Source organism: Nannospalax galili, unplaced genomic scaffold (genome assembly GCF_000622305.1).
Source record: "Nannospalax galili isolate Female #2095 unplaced genomic scaffold, S.galili_v1.0 scaffold619, whole genome shotgun sequence".
Taxonomy (NCBI): domain Eukaryota; kingdom Metazoa; phylum Chordata; class Mammalia; order Rodentia; family Spalacidae; genus Nannospalax; species Nannospalax galili.
This window is the reverse complement of record NW_008344186.1, coordinates 198,001-219,308: the sequence shown is the minus strand read 5'-3', so window position 1 is coordinate 219,308 and position 21,308 is coordinate 198,001. Positions and strand designations below refer to the sequence as shown.

At 52.9% G+C, this 21,308-nt stretch overlaps 1 protein-coding gene across 1 annotated transcript in view; it reads left to right on the top strand.

Annotated features, from left to right (window-relative positions):
* The window catches only part of Itgb2 (integrin subunit beta 2), a 35,378-nt gene extending 18,981 nt beyond the window's left edge, over positions 1-16,397 (top strand). The window contains exons 6-16 of the mRNA XM_008840424.3: positions 821-1,062; positions 1,146-1,301; positions 2,523-2,618; positions 6,715-6,804; positions 7,994-8,137; positions 9,277-9,464; positions 10,637-10,881; positions 11,184-11,403; positions 12,109-12,314; positions 15,626-15,792; positions 16,073-16,397. Of these exons, the coding sequence (XP_008838646.1) occupies positions 821-1,062; positions 1,146-1,301; positions 2,523-2,618; positions 6,715-6,804; positions 7,994-8,137; positions 9,277-9,464; positions 10,637-10,881; positions 11,184-11,403; positions 12,109-12,314; positions 15,626-15,792; positions 16,073-16,135 (1,817 nt within the window). The 3' untranslated portion in view covers positions 16,136-16,397. The remainder of the gene's footprint in view (positions 1-820; positions 1,063-1,145; positions 1,302-2,522; positions 2,619-6,714; positions 6,805-7,993; positions 8,138-9,276; positions 9,465-10,636; positions 10,882-11,183; positions 11,404-12,108; positions 12,315-15,625; positions 15,793-16,072) is intronic.
* The last annotated feature ends 4,911 nt before the right edge of the window (positions 16,398-21,308 follow it).

Sequence of the window (21,308 nt, the reverse complement as noted above, 5' to 3'; positions counted from 1 at the left end):
AAAAATTTTTGTGACAGAAGCAGAAAACAAGCAACTAGCAATTGGGTGGGGGAGACAGGGAAAGGGGGGGGAGGGAGGAGGGGGGAGGGAGGAAGGAGGAAGGAGGAGAGGAAGGAAGGAGGAAGGAGGAGGAAGGAAGGAGGAAGGAGGAGGAAGGAGGAGGGAGGAGGAAGGAGGAGGAGGAAGACAACAAACTGCAGGCTAGGGTCACAGGGCAAGACTTGAAGTGCTGACCAGCACCAGCATGTTCACCAAGCACAGGTCTCAATATGCCAGAGCACGTGGAACGAGGGAACAAGGTACCCCTTTTCCAGAGAGTACTGTGCTTTGTTACCTACCTGTGAGGATGCCTACCTGTACACTTGAACACAGGATGCATGCTCAGACATTCTTGCGTGCACATACACTCAACATGTACAAGGTCCCACACATGCAGGCATTCACATGCCTGTGTATGTGCCTAGTCACATGTATGTACCTGCACACCCCATGCCTACAAGTACAAGACCACGCATACACACATACTCATATGCATACACTCATGCTCACGTGTGTACACGACCCCACACAAACAGCCAGGCTCGTGTGTACATGACCTCATATATACTTACCTACACATGACCACACATAAGCTTGAATCCCGTGAGCACACATACATGTTCCTATGGACACCATTGAGCTTTCTCCTTTGCTCTGCTACAGAACAGGGAAACTGAGGCTCAGCTCTCACACTGCTAGGAGGCTCTTTTCTTGTCTGGAGCCCTTGCTTCTTGCCTCTGCCTCTACTTACCCCTCCAGCCTCATGCCATGCATCTCTCAGGCTTCGGGTCCTTCGTGGACAAGACAGTGCTGCCCTTCGTCAACACGCACCCTGAGAAGCTGAGGAACCCGTGCCCCAACAAGGAGAAGGCCTGCCAGCCCCCATTTGCCTTCAGGCATGTGCTCAAGCTCACCGACAATTCCAACCAGTTTCAGACAGAGGTTGGCAAGCAGCTGATTTCTGGAAACCTGGATGCTCCTGAGGGTGGACTTGATGCCATGATGCAAGTTGCTGCTTGCCCGGTGAGGCCACTGCCCCATGCAGGCCTCCCAGTTTCTCTAATCTCAGGGGAAACTGAGGAAGGTAACCAATGCCTTCTTCCCAGGAGGAAATTGGCTGGCGCAATGTCACGCGATTGCTGGTGTTTGCCACAGATGATGGCTTCCACTTTGCTGGTGATGGGAAGCTGGGTGCCATCCTGACCCCCAACGATGGCCGCTGCCACCTGGAGGACAACATGTACAAGAGGAGCAATGAGTTTGTGAGTGTCCTGCCTTCCTTGCCAAGTCCTGGGGACTGAGACCTGCTCAAGGGGGAGGCACTCAGGCCTCCTGTGGCCATGCAGCAGTGACAGGAGGGCAGGATGAGGGCAGGGTCACGTGCCCGGGTTACCTGACAGAGATCAGACCCCTCCTTCTAACACACAAGTAACAAATCACAGAGGGATTCCTAGAGACCCTGACATCCACCTCAGGCTTCAAGGCAGCCTTGACCCTGGTCTTCATGGCAGGAACCCTGACTCAGCAGGGACCCTTTCCATCCATCACACTGCTGCTAGCACTCCTGCCTGCCTGTAACGACCCCATCAGGGCACAGCATTGCCCTCCTGAAGGTACTGGGAAGGACTTTAGGGTCTCCATGTTGAGGGGCCCACCTGGAGCCCACAGATGGGGGTGATATTTGCAGATAGAATCCAGGGGTCCAGGGACTGGAGAGATGGCTCAATGGTTAAGAGTACTGGCTGCTCTTGCAAAGACCTGGGTTCAGTTCCCAACACCTACATGGTGGCTAAGAACCATCTGTAACTCCAGTTCCACGGTATCTGATGCCTTCTTCTGACCTCGAGCACTGCGTGACACTGGTGTACTTACTTACATGCAGGCAATACACTCATACACATAAAAAATAATAAATAAGCCAGGCATGGTGGCATACACCTTTAATCCCAGCACTTGGGAGGTAGAGGCAGGCGGATCTTTGTGAGTTCAAGGCCAGCCTGGTCTATATAGTGAGTTCCAGGACAACTGGGGCTACAGGGAGACCCTGTCTCAAAAAGACAATAAATAATTAATTAATTAATTAATTAATTAAAAAAAAGAATCCAGGGGTCCATGAAACTCCCTGAAGCTGAATGTCCTTCCACTATGCAAGTAGGCATCATGGTGGTAAGGAGTGATGTCTGAGATGTCCCCCAGCAGAAGAAGATCAGCTCCCTAGAATGCTGCTTACGCTCTGGTTGGCTTGGAAGCCTGTAACAATGGCTCACAGTCACTGTCTTTATCCAGCACTGAATCACAATTGTCAGTATTCTCTTTGCGTATTTGAATGTGGCTGTTTCCCCAGCACAATCCCGTCATGTACTTATAAACCTTATGCCAAGCGGGACCTGCCCTGAGCAGGAGCTGAGACCTCTTGGCTTCGGCACTTGCTTCCTTCAAGTGGCCTGGAAGGCTTGGCTGACAGGACGCCCCCCTCTCTCTAGGACTACCCATCGGTGGGTCAGCTGGCCCACAAATTGTCTGAAAGCAACATCCAGCCCATCTTCGCAGTGACGAAGAAGATGGTAAAAACCTACGAGGTAAGTGAGCATTGTTTAACTCAGGAGACCAGCTGTCTCAGCTGCAGGGGACAAGGCGGCCGGCAGAGTTGCCCCAGCTTTGCTGCTGTCACTAGCCTGTGGGTGGCCAGCCTGGCCAGCGGCCACAGCTTCCTGGGTGTAAACATCACGGTGGAGGAAGTTGAGGCTGCCTTAAGGCCACTCGGTGTTCACATCTTGAAGTTCCACAGTGCCGCCTGCTCATTCCCCCTCTGCTGGAACACAGTAGGCTGGGAGCTCGCTATCTCTTTGGGGGAACGCCCCTGCCCTAGTGTCGACACACATTTGAACATAGGCACACCCCACAAAGTGTCAGATGCTGGTCTCAGGTGGAGAGCAGGCAGATTTCACCAGGGAAGCAAGTCCCAAAGTATAACTGCTGTGTGCTTTAAGCAGCAGGAGCCCGGCCCACCTAGGGCTACCTCCCCAGGAGACCTTGGTTCTGCCTACCAGGAACACTTCCTCTTTCCATGTGCTAGTCGGGACAGTCCTCCCAAAAGCATCTCCACAGGCAGGAGCAAAACCCCAAACAAAGCTCTGCATGGTGGTTTGTGCCTTTAATCCCCCTGGAAGAGGCAGGCAGAGCTCTGTGAGTTCAAGGCCAGCCTGGTCTACATAGTGAGTTCCAGGCCAGCTGGGGCTACAGGGAGACCCTGTCTCAAAAAGACCAAAAAACAAACAAACAAACACCCAAAACAAATAAGACCTTAGACTTGGCTCTGAAACCATTACCCATCCTCCTGGGTAGGAAGCAGCCGCCTCTGCAGGGGCATCATTTCCATCTAGTCATCTCTGAAGACAGCAGTGACTGAATCAAGCGGTGGTGTAGAGCACAGCTGTAAGGCTGGACAGAGTTTCTGATGGTCAGAGGGCTAGCTCCCTGAAACCCCTCACTACACTGTCTGAGGCTTGTCCTGTGTGTTTGCTGTTGGAGCATGTTCACCGCCCGGCTTAAGAAAACACTGCACGCTGAGGTGGTGTCCCAGGTGGAAGAGCTTCTGTGGGCAAGATGCTCATGTGCTGTTGGGCACCCAAGCCTTCTTTCTGGCTCAGTGATTTGTTAGACAGATCCACAGAACATGGAAAGCTACTAGACCCCCAGTCACATTTGTCATAGCGGAGGACATGGGGTAAAGTCAGCAGAGGTGAGAAGGCATAGGACAAAGTCCAGGAAAGAGACTGGGCTCAAGCTCCTAGCTGTCCCCTCCCCGTGACAGCGTGGCAGCACTTAATGCTCCCTGCATGATGTGTGACAACATAGACATACAGAGCACGACCACCCAGAAAAGGGTGCCCAAGTCTCAGAAATGGCCTCACAGCTGACCTGGACCTTCAGACCCTCCAGAGATTGAACTGATCCTTCATGACCCAAGATCCCCTTTCCAGGTCACACTGTTGATCCACCTAGGGTCGCAAAAGCCCAGGATAAACAAAGTCACTCCTTCGGGGAGTCACTGCCAAGGGCCACCTTCCTTTGGAATGTGCAGGGTGTGGGCGGCAGGCCTGTGACTGACCTCTATTGAGCAGCACAGTGCAGGAATTTGCTAAAAGCAAAAGTGTCACACGCACCCCTCCCTGGTAGAGGAGCTCTGTGTCATGACCACACAACACAGGATGAGACCAGAATGAGACATGGGCTGGGGTCTGGAGACCTGAGACATGGAAAGCCCTGGCAATAATGAATTAGTAAATTCTGATGAGCCATTCTTCAGGGTCAGAGACCCTCAGATCTCAGCTCTGCAGCAAGACCATGCAAGCCACTTCCAAAGGGGGTACCCAGTTTCCTCTTCTGTGAAAGGCAGCAGTGCCCACCTGGGAGGGCCACTGTGAGGACCCTGGAGCTCAGCTGTCCAGTGAATTCAGAAAGTAGCTGCCCCCTCATCCAAGAACGATCACCGTTCCTCAGTGGTCCCTGCCAGCACCCTGTTCTCATAGATAGACGAATGTGCATTTAAGGCCAACCAACCTGTTCCCTTACATCATGGCTCTGTACAGCCATGCGGCCTTCTGTAGGCCTGGCCTCAGCATGAATGTGGATCTTGGGGGAGGAAAACACACAGTGCCTGAGAAGGTTTTTGTGCATCGCGCACTGCGAATAAGAACTGGGTCGGGACATGTCCTAGGTCTTGGGCAAGCCCTGGTTGCTGGGGTAACAGCCAGACCTGCGTTCCTACTGGTAGGTTCCCAGGCTTCAGTAAGGGGGCAGTCCGTGAAAAGACACCGAGGAAGAAGAGGAGGAGGGGCAGGCCAGGGATGCTCCGAGTGGAGTGCGTGATGGGAGCTGGCTGCTGAGGACGGCAATTTACCTCAGCACAGCCAGGGCAGAAGGCTGAGACTATCCTGCCTCTTTGTCTCTTTGTTTGTAATTGGGCTTGACCGTCCCCTCCTCACAGAGTTGTAGCTGAAGTTTTGCTGTCAGTGGGAGGAGTTGTGCTCCAGAAGACAGCAGGATGATGATGGGCAAGGGAGCTGCAGCCCACCACCCGCTGTGCTTCGGTGTTTGGATCAGGCAGGGTGCCCTAGGGAAACTGAACTGATGGGATGAATATGCATTCCCTAAAAGGTCATGCCCTAGAGAGGCTGAGAACCCGGGAGCCGCTCGCTCCCCGAGGCTGGATGCCATAGCAGTCCCAGTCTGCTGCTGAAGGCCTGGAGGACTCCTGGAGAGCCACTGCTCTTCAGGTCACATTGGAAGAAGCAGCTGGTGCAGATGTCAGTGGGGGATGGTGGCACACAGGATAGATGCACTCGCCAGCAGAGGTGGAAGGCAGGCAGGAGACATCTTGGCCAACAGAAGGTGCTACTCGCTCTGGGGGAAGGTCTTCCTCCTTGAATTAGTCCTTCTTGGAAACAACCTCACAGACCTGTCCAGAGTCAGGTGTCTTCATTGATTCCAGGTGTAATCAAGTTGACAATCAAGAATAACCATTGCCGGAGGTCGTACGCCTTCCTAAGCCTCAGGAGATGGTCAAGCCGCAGGGAACATGTGAGGACTACTCACACCAGACCCTCCAGTGCGCACACTTTCCAACCAAGTAGAGAGCAGACCCTCCTGGGTGCAAGCTTTCCAACCAAGTAGAGAGCAGGCTCCATAGACTGGACGTGGAAGAGCCCAGCCTTCTGGGCCAGGACTGATCGTGTGTCGGGGCAAATGATAGTGGGTGGCAGGCCAGAGGAGGTTGGGGGCTGGTTATGATGGCCTCATGAAGGGGACAGACTCCATTCTAGGGAGTCAGGGAGGTGGCCTGGCCAGTTATGTGTTCCTGGAGGTGATGAGTCCTGGAGGTGATGTGTTCCTGGAGGTCATTCTGTCTTCATAAAATCTGGCACAGCCACGAATGATGCCAGCGTAGGTGTGCAGAGGACACTGGCCGGCTGTCACCTAAGGGCTCTGTCTGGCCCACCTCTTCTGGTCAGCAGGCCTGTCCTGCTGGAGTTAATTGTCATAGGGTTATGAACACAGTTACTATTAAAATAAGATTGCTCAAACCCATTGCAATACTCAGGGCTTGCCACTTCCTGTGATTTTATCACATTTTGCTATGATCTGTGTATCATGTTGGTGTGGTAGAAATACTCTTGCATGGTGAGCCAAGTGTGTGTCCTCAACTCTGAGATGCCATCAGATTGAAATGACTGCTGGGGGCTCCCAGGGCTTTGATGCCCATCTTTCTTGCTCCCTCCCTCCCTTCTTTTCTTTATCAGAACTGGAGATTTAATCCATTCTAGGCAAGCACTCTGCCACTGGCCCATATTCCCCAGTCTGCTTCACTTTTTATTCTGAGACAGAGTCTGGCTAGGTTGTCCAGGCAGGTCCTGAACTTGTGATCCTCCTGCCTCACCTCACAAATATCTGCGATAAGAGGCCGCAGACCACAGGCCTATCTCCTGAGGGCTTGCTGTTTCCTGAAGGCTTGTCGTTAGCAGCCTGCAGCACATTGCTGACCACAAGCTCTCAGGACGTATTCATTGTCTTCTGAGCTATCTTATGAACAAGGGGGGCCCCAGGCATCACAAACCTTTGTGACTTTGGAGGGGCCTGGAGCACCGGGTGCCAGCTTCATCTCCTCACTAACAGAAACTCACTGAGATCATCCCAAAGTCGGCTGTGGGGGAGCTGTCTGATGACTCCAGCAACGTGGTGCAACTGATCAAGAATGCCTACAACGTGAGTCTCCAGCCCGGCCCAGTGGGCAGGCAAGGACCCCAAGGGTAGATGAGCAGCAGAGAGGCAGTCCTGTCTTTTGGGAGCTCCTGCTGGGGACTCTCGTAAGTTCTGCACAGACATGGCAGGGAGAAAGAAAACAGACCAGGGCCTCTCTGGGGCTTGCACAGGTGAAGACAGATGGCCAGTCATTTCCCACAGGGCAGCTCTGTGTCTCTTGTGGGCGGCACACATGGCCTGTTCAGTCCCTACCTGGGTACTCCCTGAAACACAAGTTCCAGGCCCTCCTTACTGAGGCTCTTCCCTGCCAGTCACCATGGAGAAGTCGGGGGTAGATGGTTGGGGAAGGCCAGATGCTGCTCCCCAGGGTGGGGAGACCCCAGGAATCATAGTGTCTTTGGGCCTTGTGAAGACTCCCCTGGGATGAAGCATATCTTGCGTGCCAGGCCCCAGCCCTATCCCAGATAAGCGTCCCTCCATCTGTCATCTTCTCCCTGATGTATCATCTATCCAGTTGTACCCAGCTTCATGCCCTAAGAGGCCCAGGGGCCTGGTGGATACCAGCATGCACCAGAAACTGCTCAGGGCTCAGGCCCTATCCAGTCTCCAATCAAAACAAAAATCTGCTCCCAACAGCAGGCCTGCGCTCCCTGTGGCCAATGGTCCTGGAGCCTGGCAGCACACACGCGTGGGAGGCTCTTGAACAACACTGTGGCTGACCAGAGCTCAAGTCTAGGAAGGGAGATCCTGTTTCCTTCTCTAGCTTCGTGAGCCCCAAGCTCGCCAAGCAGACTCCTGTGCCTGGGTCTGTCTTTGCAGGGATGACTTGAGTGATGACATCATTGCTCACCCACCAGAAGCTTCTGATGTTCTCTCCTTCCTCTGTCTCTCATCTCTGACATCACTTCAGCAATCACCCCCTCTGCTGACCCTGGTTTCAACAGCGAGGGGACAGTCTTCACAGGGCTCACGGACTGTGTCCATTTTAGTTGCCTGCAGGTGGCTTGTCTCAGGACAGGCCATGGCATCAGCCTGGTGGACCATCCCTGGTACTCGTACCCCATCTCCTAACTCTAACCTTAACCTTAATCCTAACCGAGTGTCTCTGTCATTAACTGATGAGGATGGCACTGGCCAGGGTCAGGGACAGACGGACACGGCACCCTTGAGCTTCGCTGCTCTCTGCCTACAGAAACTGTCCTCCAGAGTCTTCCTGGAACACACCACCCTCCCTGACACTCTGAAAGTCACCTACGACTCCTTCTGCAATAATGGAGCAGCGTCAAGCATAGACAAATCCCGAGGGGACTGCGATCGCGTGCAGATCAACGTTCCGGTGAGCAGAGAGGCAGAGGGACCTGGGGTTCCCACTCAGCAGAATAACTCCAGATCTCCATAGTGGCCCTGGGTAGACTGTCAGGCCATGGGATGACAGTACCCCCTGGGGCAACTACTGGATGTGCGGAGCTAGAGAAACAAGATCTGGTGGCTCAGGGTCTCCTAGTTTTTTGTTTTGTTTTATTTGCTTCCCTCCCCTCCCCCTCCCTCTAACATGGCCCATATGATACTACCCAGGTTTCCTTGCTTCTTCAGCCTTACCACACAAATGTCTCTCATCACTCAGTGACCTTGGGCTGTTCAGTCTACAGATTGTGCCTGTGGTTACTCTCCAGCACCTAATGTACCTTTGGAATCCCTTTCACTATTTATAATTTCAACAGTTACCCATTAGGATATTTATCATAATTGTAAGTGTATATTTTTGTTGTTCATCACACCTATTTATTCATTAACTTCTATATTTTCCTCTATGAGAATGTAAGATTTCTTTCCTTACTTTTTCTTTTTCTGCTTTTTTTTAAGACAGGGTCTTCCGAATCCCAGGCTGCCTTTGAACTCACTGTATAGCCAAGGATGGCCTGATCTTTCTGTCTCTACCTTCCAGGTGCTGGGATTAAAGGAGTATGCTACTATGGGAATGAGTTTTCTGAGGCCCCCCCTCCCCTCCCCTTCTTCCTTTTTGGCTTCTCCTTTCTTTTCTTTCTTTTTTTGAGGCAGAGTCCCCTGTGTGTCCCAGACTGTCCTTGACCTCCCAATTCTCTTTCTCCCACCTTCTCAGTGTCTGGGATTACAGATCTGCTCTACCGAGCATTGCTAAAAAGTCACTTTAAAATGCCCAATTTTGTGTGGTAAATAGTGTTCTACAGACTTAGCTTCCCCGTTTGAACCGCTGTGGACCGTAGGTGCTGGCCAGCGAGTGCTGCGTGGGGCCTGCTGGCCTCACTGTATCCCACCCCAGTCCCATCTCCCAGCGAAGCTCCAGCTTCGTTCCTTCCTCTGCTCCGGGAAGCCCACACATTCCTTTCCCTCCGCACCGATCTGCTCCTTCGTGGGAGAGTCTGGGCTAGGGGACAAGAACAGGGCTGTGATCCTGGTCATCCACAGACCCCACCTGAGCTCCCCCACTCCCTACAGGTCACCTTCCAGGTGAAGGTCACAGCCACAGAGTGTATCCAGGAGCAGTCGTTTGTCATTCGGGCACTGGGCTTCACCGACACGGTGACCGTACAGGTCCTTCCCCAGTGCGAGTGCCAGTGCCGGGACCAGAGCCAGGAGCGGGGCCTCTGCAGAGGCAAGGGTTCCATGGAATGTGGCATCTGCAGGTGAGGCAGGTGCAGACAGCCCACCCATGGGGCAGGTGGTTTGTAGGCATCCCCACAGCCCAGCTCTCCCTGACCCTGGGGACCCTGAGCTGTTAGACTGGCAACATGCAGCCAGAGTGCCTCTGGGGAAGGTGACCACTCCTGGCAGCCTGGACCCTATAGGCCACCCTGTCAGGGATGCTCTGCCTCAGGGAGGAGAAAGGATACAGTACACCCAACAGGGGGCATTAACTGGTGACATGGGTGCTTCAGCAGCCCATACACAAGAACAACCCTCATCCTACTGCTGAGCCCCTAGCCGTCACCTGCCAGTGCCACCACAGGTCCTGCCCAAATGGCACTCTCCTTCAGAGGGAGGGATTGGTTATCCAGCCTTCAGAGAGCACTCAGGTTCCATGGCCTTCATTTCCTGTTAGCCCTCAGCACCACAGTGGGGACAGTGAAGACTCAAGCCCACTAACCAGGGCCCACCTACCACATCAATTCCCCCATGCTCCCTTAATGCCCTGATAGCACCAACTAGCTCCGTATCTATGAGAGAGGGAAACTGAGACCCACAGCAGAGATTGAAGAAGTGGGGAGAAGGGGGTCACTGAGCAAGGAGTCAGGAGTGCCCCCCCATAGATACTCACTGCACATGTCTCTGTGGCTATCCCCTGGCCCAGTGGCACCCTGTCCATAGCCTCCCCATAGGGCTAAGCTGACTTGGCCGGAGGATTGGACTATTGATCAATGACTTGTGCAGCCTCTTCCTCCAGGAAGCAGGACACTGCAGGACTGTCAGGGTTGACAATTACCATCCTGGTCCTACTAAGCTATGTATCATGTCCCCACATTCTCCTGTCAACCGAATGATGCCAAGTCCCCACAGGCCCTCGCCACAGGCCCAAGGTCAGTAGGGACAGATACTGGCCACTTGGGACAAGCCATCAACTTGGCTCTCAGGTAATTCTCGGCTTTCCAGAGATGTCATGCTGACAGGACGGTCACCTGTATGCCTTCAGGGACATCCTTGTCTAGTTCATGACATAGGCTCAGGAGACCTTTGAAAAAAGAGCAGATGTGATATGTCATTCATTACAGGTGCCTATATGAGAGCTGGGCCCAGAGGGACTGGAGATGCCCCCATCCCTGGAGGGGGCCTAAGCACAATCCCTCCCACATCATCCCAGGTGTGACTCCGGCTACATTGGGAAAAACTGTGAGTGTCAGACACAGGGCCGGAGCAGCCAGGAACTGGAGGGAAACTGCCGGAAGGACAACAGCTCCATCGTGTGCTCGGGGCTGGGGGACTGCATCTGTGGGCAGTGTGTGTGCCACACCAGCGATGTCCCTAACAAGATGATCTTCGGGCAGTACTGCGAGTGTGACAATGTCAACTGTGAAAGATATGACAGCCAAGTCTGCGGTGGCCCGTGTGAGTGGCTGGGTCCCAGCCCTGATAGGGGCTGTCGGCAGGGGCTTTCTGATCCATTTACACCAGGGGATCTTGAGTTGGGGACAGATGGACAGATGATTGCTAGTCTCGCTGAGCTACTCAGCAGCAGCAGCAGCAGCAGCAGGACCTGGTGAACCTCCTCCTTACCAAGCTGTTTCTGTGTCTGTGTGGGTCAGGTATCCTTCTGGGAGGTGGGTGCAAGGGAGCAGTTTGGGGGAGGGGCTTCTTGGTGGTTTGGCCTCACAGGGAGGTGAGTCATAGTGACCTCAGCTATTTTCCAGCAAGGGGCACCTGTGCCTGTGGTAAGTGTACTTGCAAGAAGGACTTCCAGGGCTCAGCCTGCCAGTGCAAGAGGTCCACTGAGGGCTGTCTGAACACGCGGCTGGTGGAGTGCAGTGGCCGCGGTCAGTGCGAGTGCAACCGGTGCAAGTGTGACAAAGACTACCAACTGCCCCTATGTGAGGACTGTCCTGGCTGCCCCTCGCCCTGCAGCAAGTTCATGTGAGTGTCCCCATTGCCCACAATGGACTCACCGCCAGGCCATCTGGGAGCCCCCAGGGAGCACCAGTGCACTGTAGTTCTCAGCAGAGTCCAGCAGAGCCAGTACCCTGCTGTACTCCCATCCTCTGCATGCCCACAGGGGTCCCCCCTCCACAGGGGTCCCCCTCCACAGGGGGTCCTCCCTCCACAGGGGATCCTGCCTGTGCTCCCGTGAGCCACTGGACCAGGTTTGTGTCGACACGGGCTCTGTCCTTCACACACTCCCAGGAGCACCTGCTTCCCTCACTCACACCCTGCACTGAGCCCTGAGAGCTCCCAGGCTCTTCATTGGGGACCATCTGGTGTACAGATGTTCACACCCCTTACACACAGTGCACCCTGGCAGAACTGTGCTCCCTGAATCATCCTTGCAGCCTTGCACAGCTCTGCAGCCTGGCCCACCTGAGTACCTCCTCATACCAGCATATCCGCATGGACCTGGGCACCCTGACATACCCATGTACTTTCACACATTCACACACCCTGACACACCAGTGCACCTTTGTACTTCTGTGCATCTCTGCATGCCTCTGCACCTTGACATACCAGGGCTCCCTTGCATAACCGTGCGTCTCTGGATACCCTGCTCCATGGTCCGTCTATGCACCTTGAACGTCATCACACCATTTCATGCCTTGTGCTCTTGTACCCACTACACCTCCACAGCTCTTGTGCCGAGTGCCTGAAATTCAACAAGGGTCCCTTTGAGAAGAATTGCAGTGTAGCATGTGCAAGGCTGACTCTGCAAAGCTCCCTCTCAAAGGTCAAGAGCGTCTGCAAGGAGCGGGACTCGGAGGGCTGCTGGATGTCCTACAACCTGCAGCAATTGGATGGGAGAGAGACTTACAACATCCACGTAGAAGAGAACCGAGGTGAGCCTGGGTGGTGCCAGGATCCGGCACAGATAGGACATGGTGACAAGAACTCTGACCATAAGTCCACAGACAGTGAAGGTACTACAGAGAGAAGAGTTTGTCTTCTGAGGGGCAAGGCAAGCCCAGCTGCAGTGGGGGAGCCATCCAGGACATGTGGGCAGGGCAGCATTGCAGGCGGGCTGGCAGCCATGCCACCGTCCTGCCCCATGCCACTCTCTTTCCTTTGTTCTCCTTACCTGGCCCTGTATGAGGAGATGGACAGCAGAGCCCCTGGTGGTAACTCCAGTACATATTGGACACGGGGACACCGCAATGCCACACCACCTAGCCAGAGCATCTCCCGTTCGTTGGGAGAGTCCTGAGGGATGATGCCCATTGGCTACCTCAGAATCCCCTGTGGAGTTCAGGGAAGCTGAGCTGCTACTGTCCCTAAGTGCTGTTTGTTGCCCTTCAACCTGGCTCTGGTCCTGCCAAGCCCAAGAATACCCGTGAACTTGGAGATCCTGACCTGGTCTCTGGATTCAAACTCCAGGGGGAGGAGGCACATGGCCCTGCTCTGGACCAACAGCCAATGCAGTGTGAGGCTGCAGACACTAGAGAGGGGTCTCTGGAGCCTGTTCTCCTAGGGAGGAGGATGAGATCATTGAGACAAAGGAAAGCGGAGTGTCTGTAGTTAGGACAATCAGCACCCCATGGGGCCCACAAGTCTTGGATGGGTTCATCTCTGTTCCTGGACATGCCAGGAAGCCATTAGAAGTTTCCAGAAGAAAAGTGACCACACTCAGTGGGCTTTTTTCTTTTTTTGGTCTTTTTGAGACAGGGTCTCCCATAGCCCCAGCTGTCCTGGAACTCGCGATGTAGACCAGGCTGGCCTCGAACTCACAGAGATCCACCTGCCTCTGCCTCTGGAGTGCTGGGATTAAAGACATGCACCACCACACCTGGCTACATAATTTTTTTTTTTTAAAGCCCAACTGAAGGCCAGGTGTGGTGGCTCATGCCTTTAATCCCAGCACTCAGGAGGCAGAAGCAGGCGGATCTCTGTGAGTTCGAGGCCAGCCTGGTCTACATAATGAGTTCTAGGCCAGTTAGGGCTACAGAGAGACCCTGTCTCAAAAAGACCAAAAAAAAAAAAAGACAGCAAAAATTTTTATCATTTTTATTTTATGTGTATGCATGTATTGCCTGCATGTATGTAAGTGCACCCGTGTCGTGCAATGCCCATGGAGGACAGAAGAGGCTGTTGGATCCCCTGGAACTGGAGTTATAGACAGTTATTAGCTGCCATGTGAGTGCTGGGATTCGAACCTGTGTCTTCTGCAAGAATAGTCAATGTTCTTAACCGCTGAGCCCTCCCCTCCAACCCCAAGTTGGGCTTTTTCAAAAAAGCCTCTTATTATTGTCAGTGCTATTCTTCCTTTTATTATTTTTTGGGGGGGGCAGTCTTTTTGAGACAGGGTCTCCCTGTAGCTCCAGCTGTCCTGGAACTCACTAGGTAGACCAAGCTGGCCTTGGACTCACAGAGATCTGCCTGCCTCTGCCTCCTGAGTGCTGGGGTTAAAGGCATGTGCTACCACGCCGACTTCTATTATTTTGTGTGTGTGTGTGTGTGTGTGTGTGTGTGTGTGTGTGTGTGTGTAGATCAAAGGACAACCCCTCAGGAGTCCATCCTCTCCACCATGGGATCCAGGGATCAAACTCAGGTTACCACTGGCTGGAGAGATGGCTCAGTAGCTAAGAGCACTGACTGCTCTTGCAGAAGACCCAGATTTGGTTCCCAGCACCCACAAGGCAGCTAACAACTGTCTTTAACTCCAGTTCCAGGGGAGCTAATGCCCTCTTCTGACCTTCTTGGGCATTGTGTGAACAAGTGCACGTATATGCATGCAGGCAAAACATTTATACACATAAACAACCTTCAGGTCACCAAGTTTGCACAGCAAGCACCTTTACCACCTGAGCCATCTTACTAGCCCTAAGCTATGTTTTTAACAACCCAACTGGCCACTTTGCCAGGGTATAAAGTGAGTGCTATACTGTCAAGGTGTGGTGTGGACATGATCCTAGCAGGAACCAGGTGGGCAGAGTCCTATCAGAGAACAAGGTGGGCATGGTCCTTTGAGGGGCCAGGTAAAGAGAGTCCCCTCAGGAAACAAGTGAACATGATCCTGTCAGGAGCCAGGTAAACACAGCTTTATCAGGGGACAGGGTGGACACAATCCTATTATTGTATAAAGTAGTTGCTGTTCCTGTTACTGACCAAGTGGACACATCATGTCAGAGCTGTGGTTGGAAGCTGCTGCTGGGCCCAGGACCTAACAGAGCGGAGATGGGCAGAGTGGGCTGGGTCGGTATGGATAGAGCCTCCCTTTGAATGGAACACAGTGGAGAAGAACTGGGAGAAACAGGTGATAGGCCCAGGGGTCCCCAACAGATGAAGAGAGAAGTTAAGGATTAGAACAGTTTGGAAGTATGTGGAATAAAAATGGCCAAAGATGTTGGAGGTGAGGGATTTGGGCAGACAGATATAATGGAATGGCGTGTGGGCAAGGGTCCCTCCCAGTCACTCTGATAGGCATACTTGGGTTCATGTCTGGTTTTGTACACCCTTGGCCAAGTTATTTAATATTCGTGAGGACAATGGGCCTTTCCAAAAAGGCCAGGATGATAGGAGAGGACTCATGTGAATGTCAGAGTCAAGGCCCAGCAGGAAGTGGTCCACAAGTTAGTGCCTCTGTCCCCTGGTCAAGGCCAACCTTGTGCCTGGTACAGTCAGGGCCCACACTCAGGCCAGATCAGGACTGGGCCGGGAGACCATCACAAAGCTGCCTCAGCTGCCAGAGCACAGGCCTCTGGTTCTTGGTACTGGTTACCATAGAACAGCATTGCCAGGATGTGCCAAGTCAAGCTCAGAGCTCACCATCAGTGCCCTTTTCCTACATTTCACAGTGAGATGGCCAGGGGTGCCTCAGGCATGTCCCCACCCTGAGAACTGATACAGTATCTGCAGGCCCTAGCAGGTGGTGACCAGGGAGGTTGGTGTCTCATCCAGGCTCTCCTCAGGTTGGCCATTCACCTGGCCTCCGCTTCACAGAGGCCAGGCCAAGTGGCCTGGAGGTGTCTGTCATCTGGAAACACAGGGCCTGGCCTTGTTTTGGGGGGCAGGGCGGCAGGACTCGATTCTTTCATCCACCCATGAGGCATGGAGAACAATAAAGTCCCCTCCCACCCCCATGGCAGCATAGGCATAGTACATTGACTGTTGTGGGGGAAGGACTGACACTTTGGGGCATCTGCTTCCTCCTTAGAGTGCGTGAAAGGCCCCAACATCGCCGCTATCGTAGGGGGCACTGTGGCAAGTGTTGTGTTAATTGGCGTCCTCCTCCTGGTCATCTGGAAGGCTCTGACCCACCTGAGTGACCTCCGGGAGTACAGACGCTTCGAGAAGGAGAAGCTCAAATCTCAGTGGAACAATGTAAGTGACTCTGCTTGGGCGACCCACGTGGAGCATGCAGCCTCCCCTCCTCTGTAACTGCTCACAGTGAGGGCCACAGCTGCCCCAGAGGGATGACATATCCCCTTCCCTGGCGGCTCAGCCTCTGAGCGTGTGCTGAGGTGTTGCCCTGAGGCTCAGGCCCTGGGAAGGCTACTCTTCCTGGCTGGCTCCTCAAAGTGACATCTACTGACCTGGTGGCTTCCTAGATCATCCCTAATGCCCCTCTGCACTGATGAGTCTGTGTTTGGTTTCTCCCCAGGACAACCCCCTCTTCAAGAGCGCCACCACAACAGTCATGAATCCTAAATTTGCTGAAAGCTAAGGCATCTGCAAAGATGAGGTGTCAGGACCAATCAAATGAAACTCTCAAACCATGCCTCCTCCACCCTGTGGCCATGACGTGGCTTACAGTTCAGCACAGACCAAAAGCCCATTCTGTTTCTTTCTGCCTTTATAATGTCAGGGCTGCCAGGTTTCCCCAGATTCACCTTCTGACCTGAGCCATCTCCACAGAGCTTTAAGAAGGACTTCTCAAGTCTCAAGAGGTTCTACATACTTCTACATAAAGGAAGACAGCTGTTTCAGTACAGGTGGCACTGATTTATTTATATTTAAACTTATCAGGGTATAAAACCATATCCCATTTATTAAACTGTTAGACAATCATGTGTATAAAAAATAATAAAGCTTTTATTCAGGCTGTCCACAGAAGGTGGGCTCTATGGGGTCCCCCAAGGTAAGGTGGCTGACCTCCAAGGCACTTTGTCTGGCCTTCTGGCTGTTCCTTCCCATCTTGAGGGTTCAGGTGGGCTTTGACTTTGGGGTGGGCTTCGGCTCTGTTTTTTCCTTCTTCATCCATGAGCCTGTGTATATGGAGCCCTCCCAGCCAAATCCTGTGTGTGGCTACCGAACAAAGGTGTCAGGTGACAGAAATGGTACCCTCCCTCCTCAGCTGCCTACCCCTGCCTGTGGTTCAGACACGGGAAGATGGGGTGGCCAGGGCATAGCCAGGAGGCACTGGGTAAGAAGTTCTTTCCTTACATGCTTTTCTGGGGGATGACCTGGAAATCACTGTTGATCCAAATTCTGAATGAGTGAATGAGCCCAAGTTTTGTGTGGTTATGATGTTCCTGGGTCTCTGACAGTGATGACCCAGTATATTAGGTACTTTTCTGAAAAGATCTGCTTTGCCTCATGGTCTCAGATGGTTTGACCCATGGTTGCTTGGCCCCATGGGTTTAGGCAGAGCATCAAGTCTGCAGGAATGTGTGGTGGGAGCAGCTCACCTCCCAGGATCCAGGAAGCAGAGAGTGACAGAAAGGGGCTGGCAAGAAGCTACCCCCAGAGACCCGTTTCCCCTAGTTAAACCCACCTCCTAAATCTCCCAATATAGTGTCAGTAGCTAAGGACCAGCCCCCAACACAAGAGCTTTTTGAGAGGGATACTTCATATCCAAACCATAATATCCAAGTATGTAAATGGCTGCCCTGTGCCTGTGCCCAAGAACTCAGAGCTGAAAGACTGAGCACAGCCAGGGAGCTCCTCAAGATAGCTTCACATTCTTCAGACAGAGGCATTTGCTCTCCCTTAGAGATTCTTATGCACATGTGAAGGAGACATGTATGTATGAGTGCAGGCTGTGTCCTGTGTGGGTACGTATTTTCACACGACACCCGCCTTTTAGCTTTTCTTTAGAATGTATTTATTAAATATCCAGCAAAATCACTGATGAAACATCCCATTCATTCCAGAAGTACCAATGGTACGTACCGCCTGCCAGGCAGGGTGGATGACACAGTGGGACCCCTTCCCTCAAGGAGATCCCCAGAGCTCAGGACAGGGTGAGCCTGGTGGACGCTGGGAGGAGACCCCAGGGGCAGATAACTCGGGGCTTGTGTTAAGGCTCTGCTGTGGGGCTCTGTCTAGCGCTGCCGGCTGGCAGTGCTTGCTGCTGCCTTCCTCCTGGCGTTCCTTGTACAGCTCCAGGACATTTGCCAGGCCCCCTGGGAGCTGCACTGGCAGAGGCAGTCTGCCTGGCCTCAGAGGCCTTGTCATGTTTCCTGGGCACACCCACTCCTTCCTGGAGAGTTCTGCTATGGTCAAGCACCTCAGGGAGCCTCCTCTTCCTGGCTTGATGCCCTCCTCCCACCATGCTGAGTGTGACTAGGTGGGTGGCCCCTTTGTGCCCTCTCACCCCATCTGGGAGACCACACTACTCCAGCAGCCCTTGCCTGGGACCCACCTTGTGCTATCATGTGAATGTTGGTATCTCTCCTAGATTTACCTTATTCCAAAATGCAACAGTGGTAGAAGTGGGGTCTTTGAGAAGGGTGAGGGTGGGACTCCCAGAGTGGAATTAGAGGTGAGGGAGCATGATAGCACCAATCATCCTGAGAGTCAAGGTGCTGTCTCAGCAGAGCTAACCCTCACCAGCCACCAGATCTGCTGGAGCGTTAATCCCCAGCCTCTAGAACCCTGAGCAAAGAGTTTTTGTCATTTATAAATTCCCCAGCCTCCAGGAAAGGGAGGCAGAGGCAGGCAGATCTCTGTGAGTTCAAGGCCAGCCTGGTCTACATAGTGAGTTCCAAGCCAGCTGGGGCTACAGGGAGGCCCTGTCTCAAAAAGACCAAAAATTAAATATAAATAAATAAATTCCCCAGCCTCAGGTATTTTGTTAGAACATTAGAAACAGACTGAGACATTTATTTATAAATGTGTTTGAAATAGTCACCAAAGATCAACTTTTAACCTTATTAGGAAGGCTATGTATGTCCTTCCATATCCAGAAAAAGATCTGGTTTTCTCTCATCTATCTGAAATATTCAAAACAAATTGAACAGCACTGGATAACTTTCAGACAAAGCTGGCCTGTAGGTTGTATTCATCTCCTCAGCTCACAAAGGGTATAGACTCTGCAGGTGCCCAGACTCCACCAGCCCCCTCCCAAGTTACAGTCTCCACTCCAAAAGCCCCTCCCCCCTGCCCTCTCTCCACAGTAGGTATGGTTTCCACCCTGCCCCCCTGCCCTCCTTCCACAGTAGGTGTGCTTTCCACCACACCCCACCCCTGCTCTCCCTTCTCTGGAGCCCTTCCCGTGGGCCCCTTGGCAGGTCCCTTCCCAGTGACCCCACAATGGACACCTGTCCCTTTCTCACAAGATGGAAGTGGACTCTCCTGACACTTGCACTGGCCTGGGTCCCCACAGCTCTGGCCCCAACACCTTGGTTCTGCTCACCGGAGGCCTATTTCTGTGAAAGCCCAGGGACGTAGCGCTGTTGTTGTAGGCTTTCCTCTCTAGAGACAGGCTTGGAGGCCTGAGTGGGCTGGTCTCACCTAGCAATCTAAGCCAGGCTGGTCTTTTGTTTAGAACACTGGTCCTTCTTATGAACTAGCATTGTGTGGAACTTCTTTCGTCCATTTTTATTCTGGTGCTGGGAACTGAACCCAGGGCCTCATACACGTGTGGAAGTGTCAGAACCCAGGCCAGACACTGCTGAGGTCACTCTCATCTGCAGCCTGCCTGTCTTCCTCTATAGCTGATTCTGTGTGCAAACCTCAGGATAACCCATTCCAAGCTGTCTGGGGCCATCAGTGACTCTATTCATATGACAGATACACATTAGACAAATGATCCTCCTCCTGCTCCTCCCACATCCTCAAGGCTACACATTCCTTTCTCAAGATGCAAGGCTTCCCTCTCCAATGCTGTTGCCCTGGAATCCAATGGCCTGATCTTCAGCATGCCCTTTGAACTACTTACTTACCATATGGTACAGAACCTCCCCCTTCCTCTGTGACCTATAAGGACCCCACTCTGCCACATAGGCCTGAGCTCTCTCCAGAACTCCCACCATGCTGTCTGTCTATGGCATTAACTCTTTTAATAACTCTCTTATCCCAAAGGACAGTCCTCCTCAGGGTCCCCCTTGAGCCCTAAACCTGAGATCTTTCAGCATGCAATGCACCCCTAACCCTCTCTCCTTCACCCCATCTCTAAGCCAGCCTCTATGTATTCAATAATTTCCTCTTTGGCCAGTCACAGTAACCACATGAACCCCTCAGTCCTGGGACACTAGAACCCCACCATAGCTGGAACCAGGCCATTTGTCTAATACTGCCCGACATTTAAACAGCCATCTCAAGCACAGTGACGGTAAGCTGAGTCATGGGCAGGAAGTGAGACCCCCTAAATGGCTCTGGGTCCGTGTCAGCTCCGCTTCTTGGCTATGTCACCTTGCATGCATGACGTCTCTCATCTTGTCAGAAGTGCTGCTGCAGGAATCACTGGAGGAGGTGTCCCCAGAAGGACTGGGAGAGCCTGGCTGCTTATGAGGGGTGGAAAACTAGAACATTCTAAATCCTTGAGCCTCAGAGGCCTCAGGTAACATGAACCAGGTCCAAAACGGGTGAAGCAGGCACCATCTGGCAGCCTCCTCAGGACCATCCGGAACTCCAGAGAAGCAGGTTCTGCATCCTCCTTTAATCCAACCATGGACAATGGGCTCCTCCTTCTTCCATGCTTCCCTCACCCCAGAACCCTGCTGACCTTTGTCTCCCAAAGACCCAGACCTGACCCCTTGCTAGCTCCCCTTCAGGAGTCCAAAGTCCCAGCCCCTCAAGCAAGTGCTTTGTCCTCCCCATGTGGAACACCCTGTGTGGAGCACCTGGTGGCTAAATGTGCTGTGACTCAGGAGGAAGTGCTATGTACCTCACCCTGATCTTTGGATGGGATTCTGTGACTGACTAAGGAAATGTCCTCAAAGTGAGGCATCACCCAGCCATACAGAGACTACCAAACAAAAACTAAAAATCCCCAGCGAGTGACTCAGGTATCTTAAGTCCTGGGGTGTGGCCCTGGAACTCCTAGAACTGGTGGGCTCTGGCCCCATCCTGCATGACTGGTCCGGGCTGTGGGTGCCCTTTCTGTAGCTCTGTGTGCCACCCAGGGTGATGCTGTTTTGTGTCCACTGAATTCCTTAGCCATCTCTTTGTTGCTGTGTGGCTAAAACAGGAATGTGGGCTATACTGCGTGTGCACATGGGGGGGGGGCGTATGTGTGAGGTGTATTTGGTGTTCCCCCCCACCAGAGTGCTGGTTTACAGGCATATGCACAACTGGCTTTTTATGCTTTGGTCTGGAGATTGGAGCTCAAATCTGTGCTTGGACAGTAAGGGCCATTACCCACTGACCCATCTCCCCAATCCCCAGACTATGCTTTTTTTGAACTTCTGCATCACTATCCAGTTGTATTTTATAATGCTGTTGCCAGTGGCATCATTCAAAAGGTACTGTTCCTTGCACGTGGGCTAATGTGTACCAATGTCCTCTAACCCTCTAACCCTCTAACCCTCGCTAAACTAGGACTGTGGGGCCAGTGAGGTAAGAGCAGGCTCAGCAGGTAAGAGCACTTCCTGTGCAGCCTCTGACCTCCACTTGTGCTATGATCACACACACACACACACACATACACACACACACACAATCATACATACACA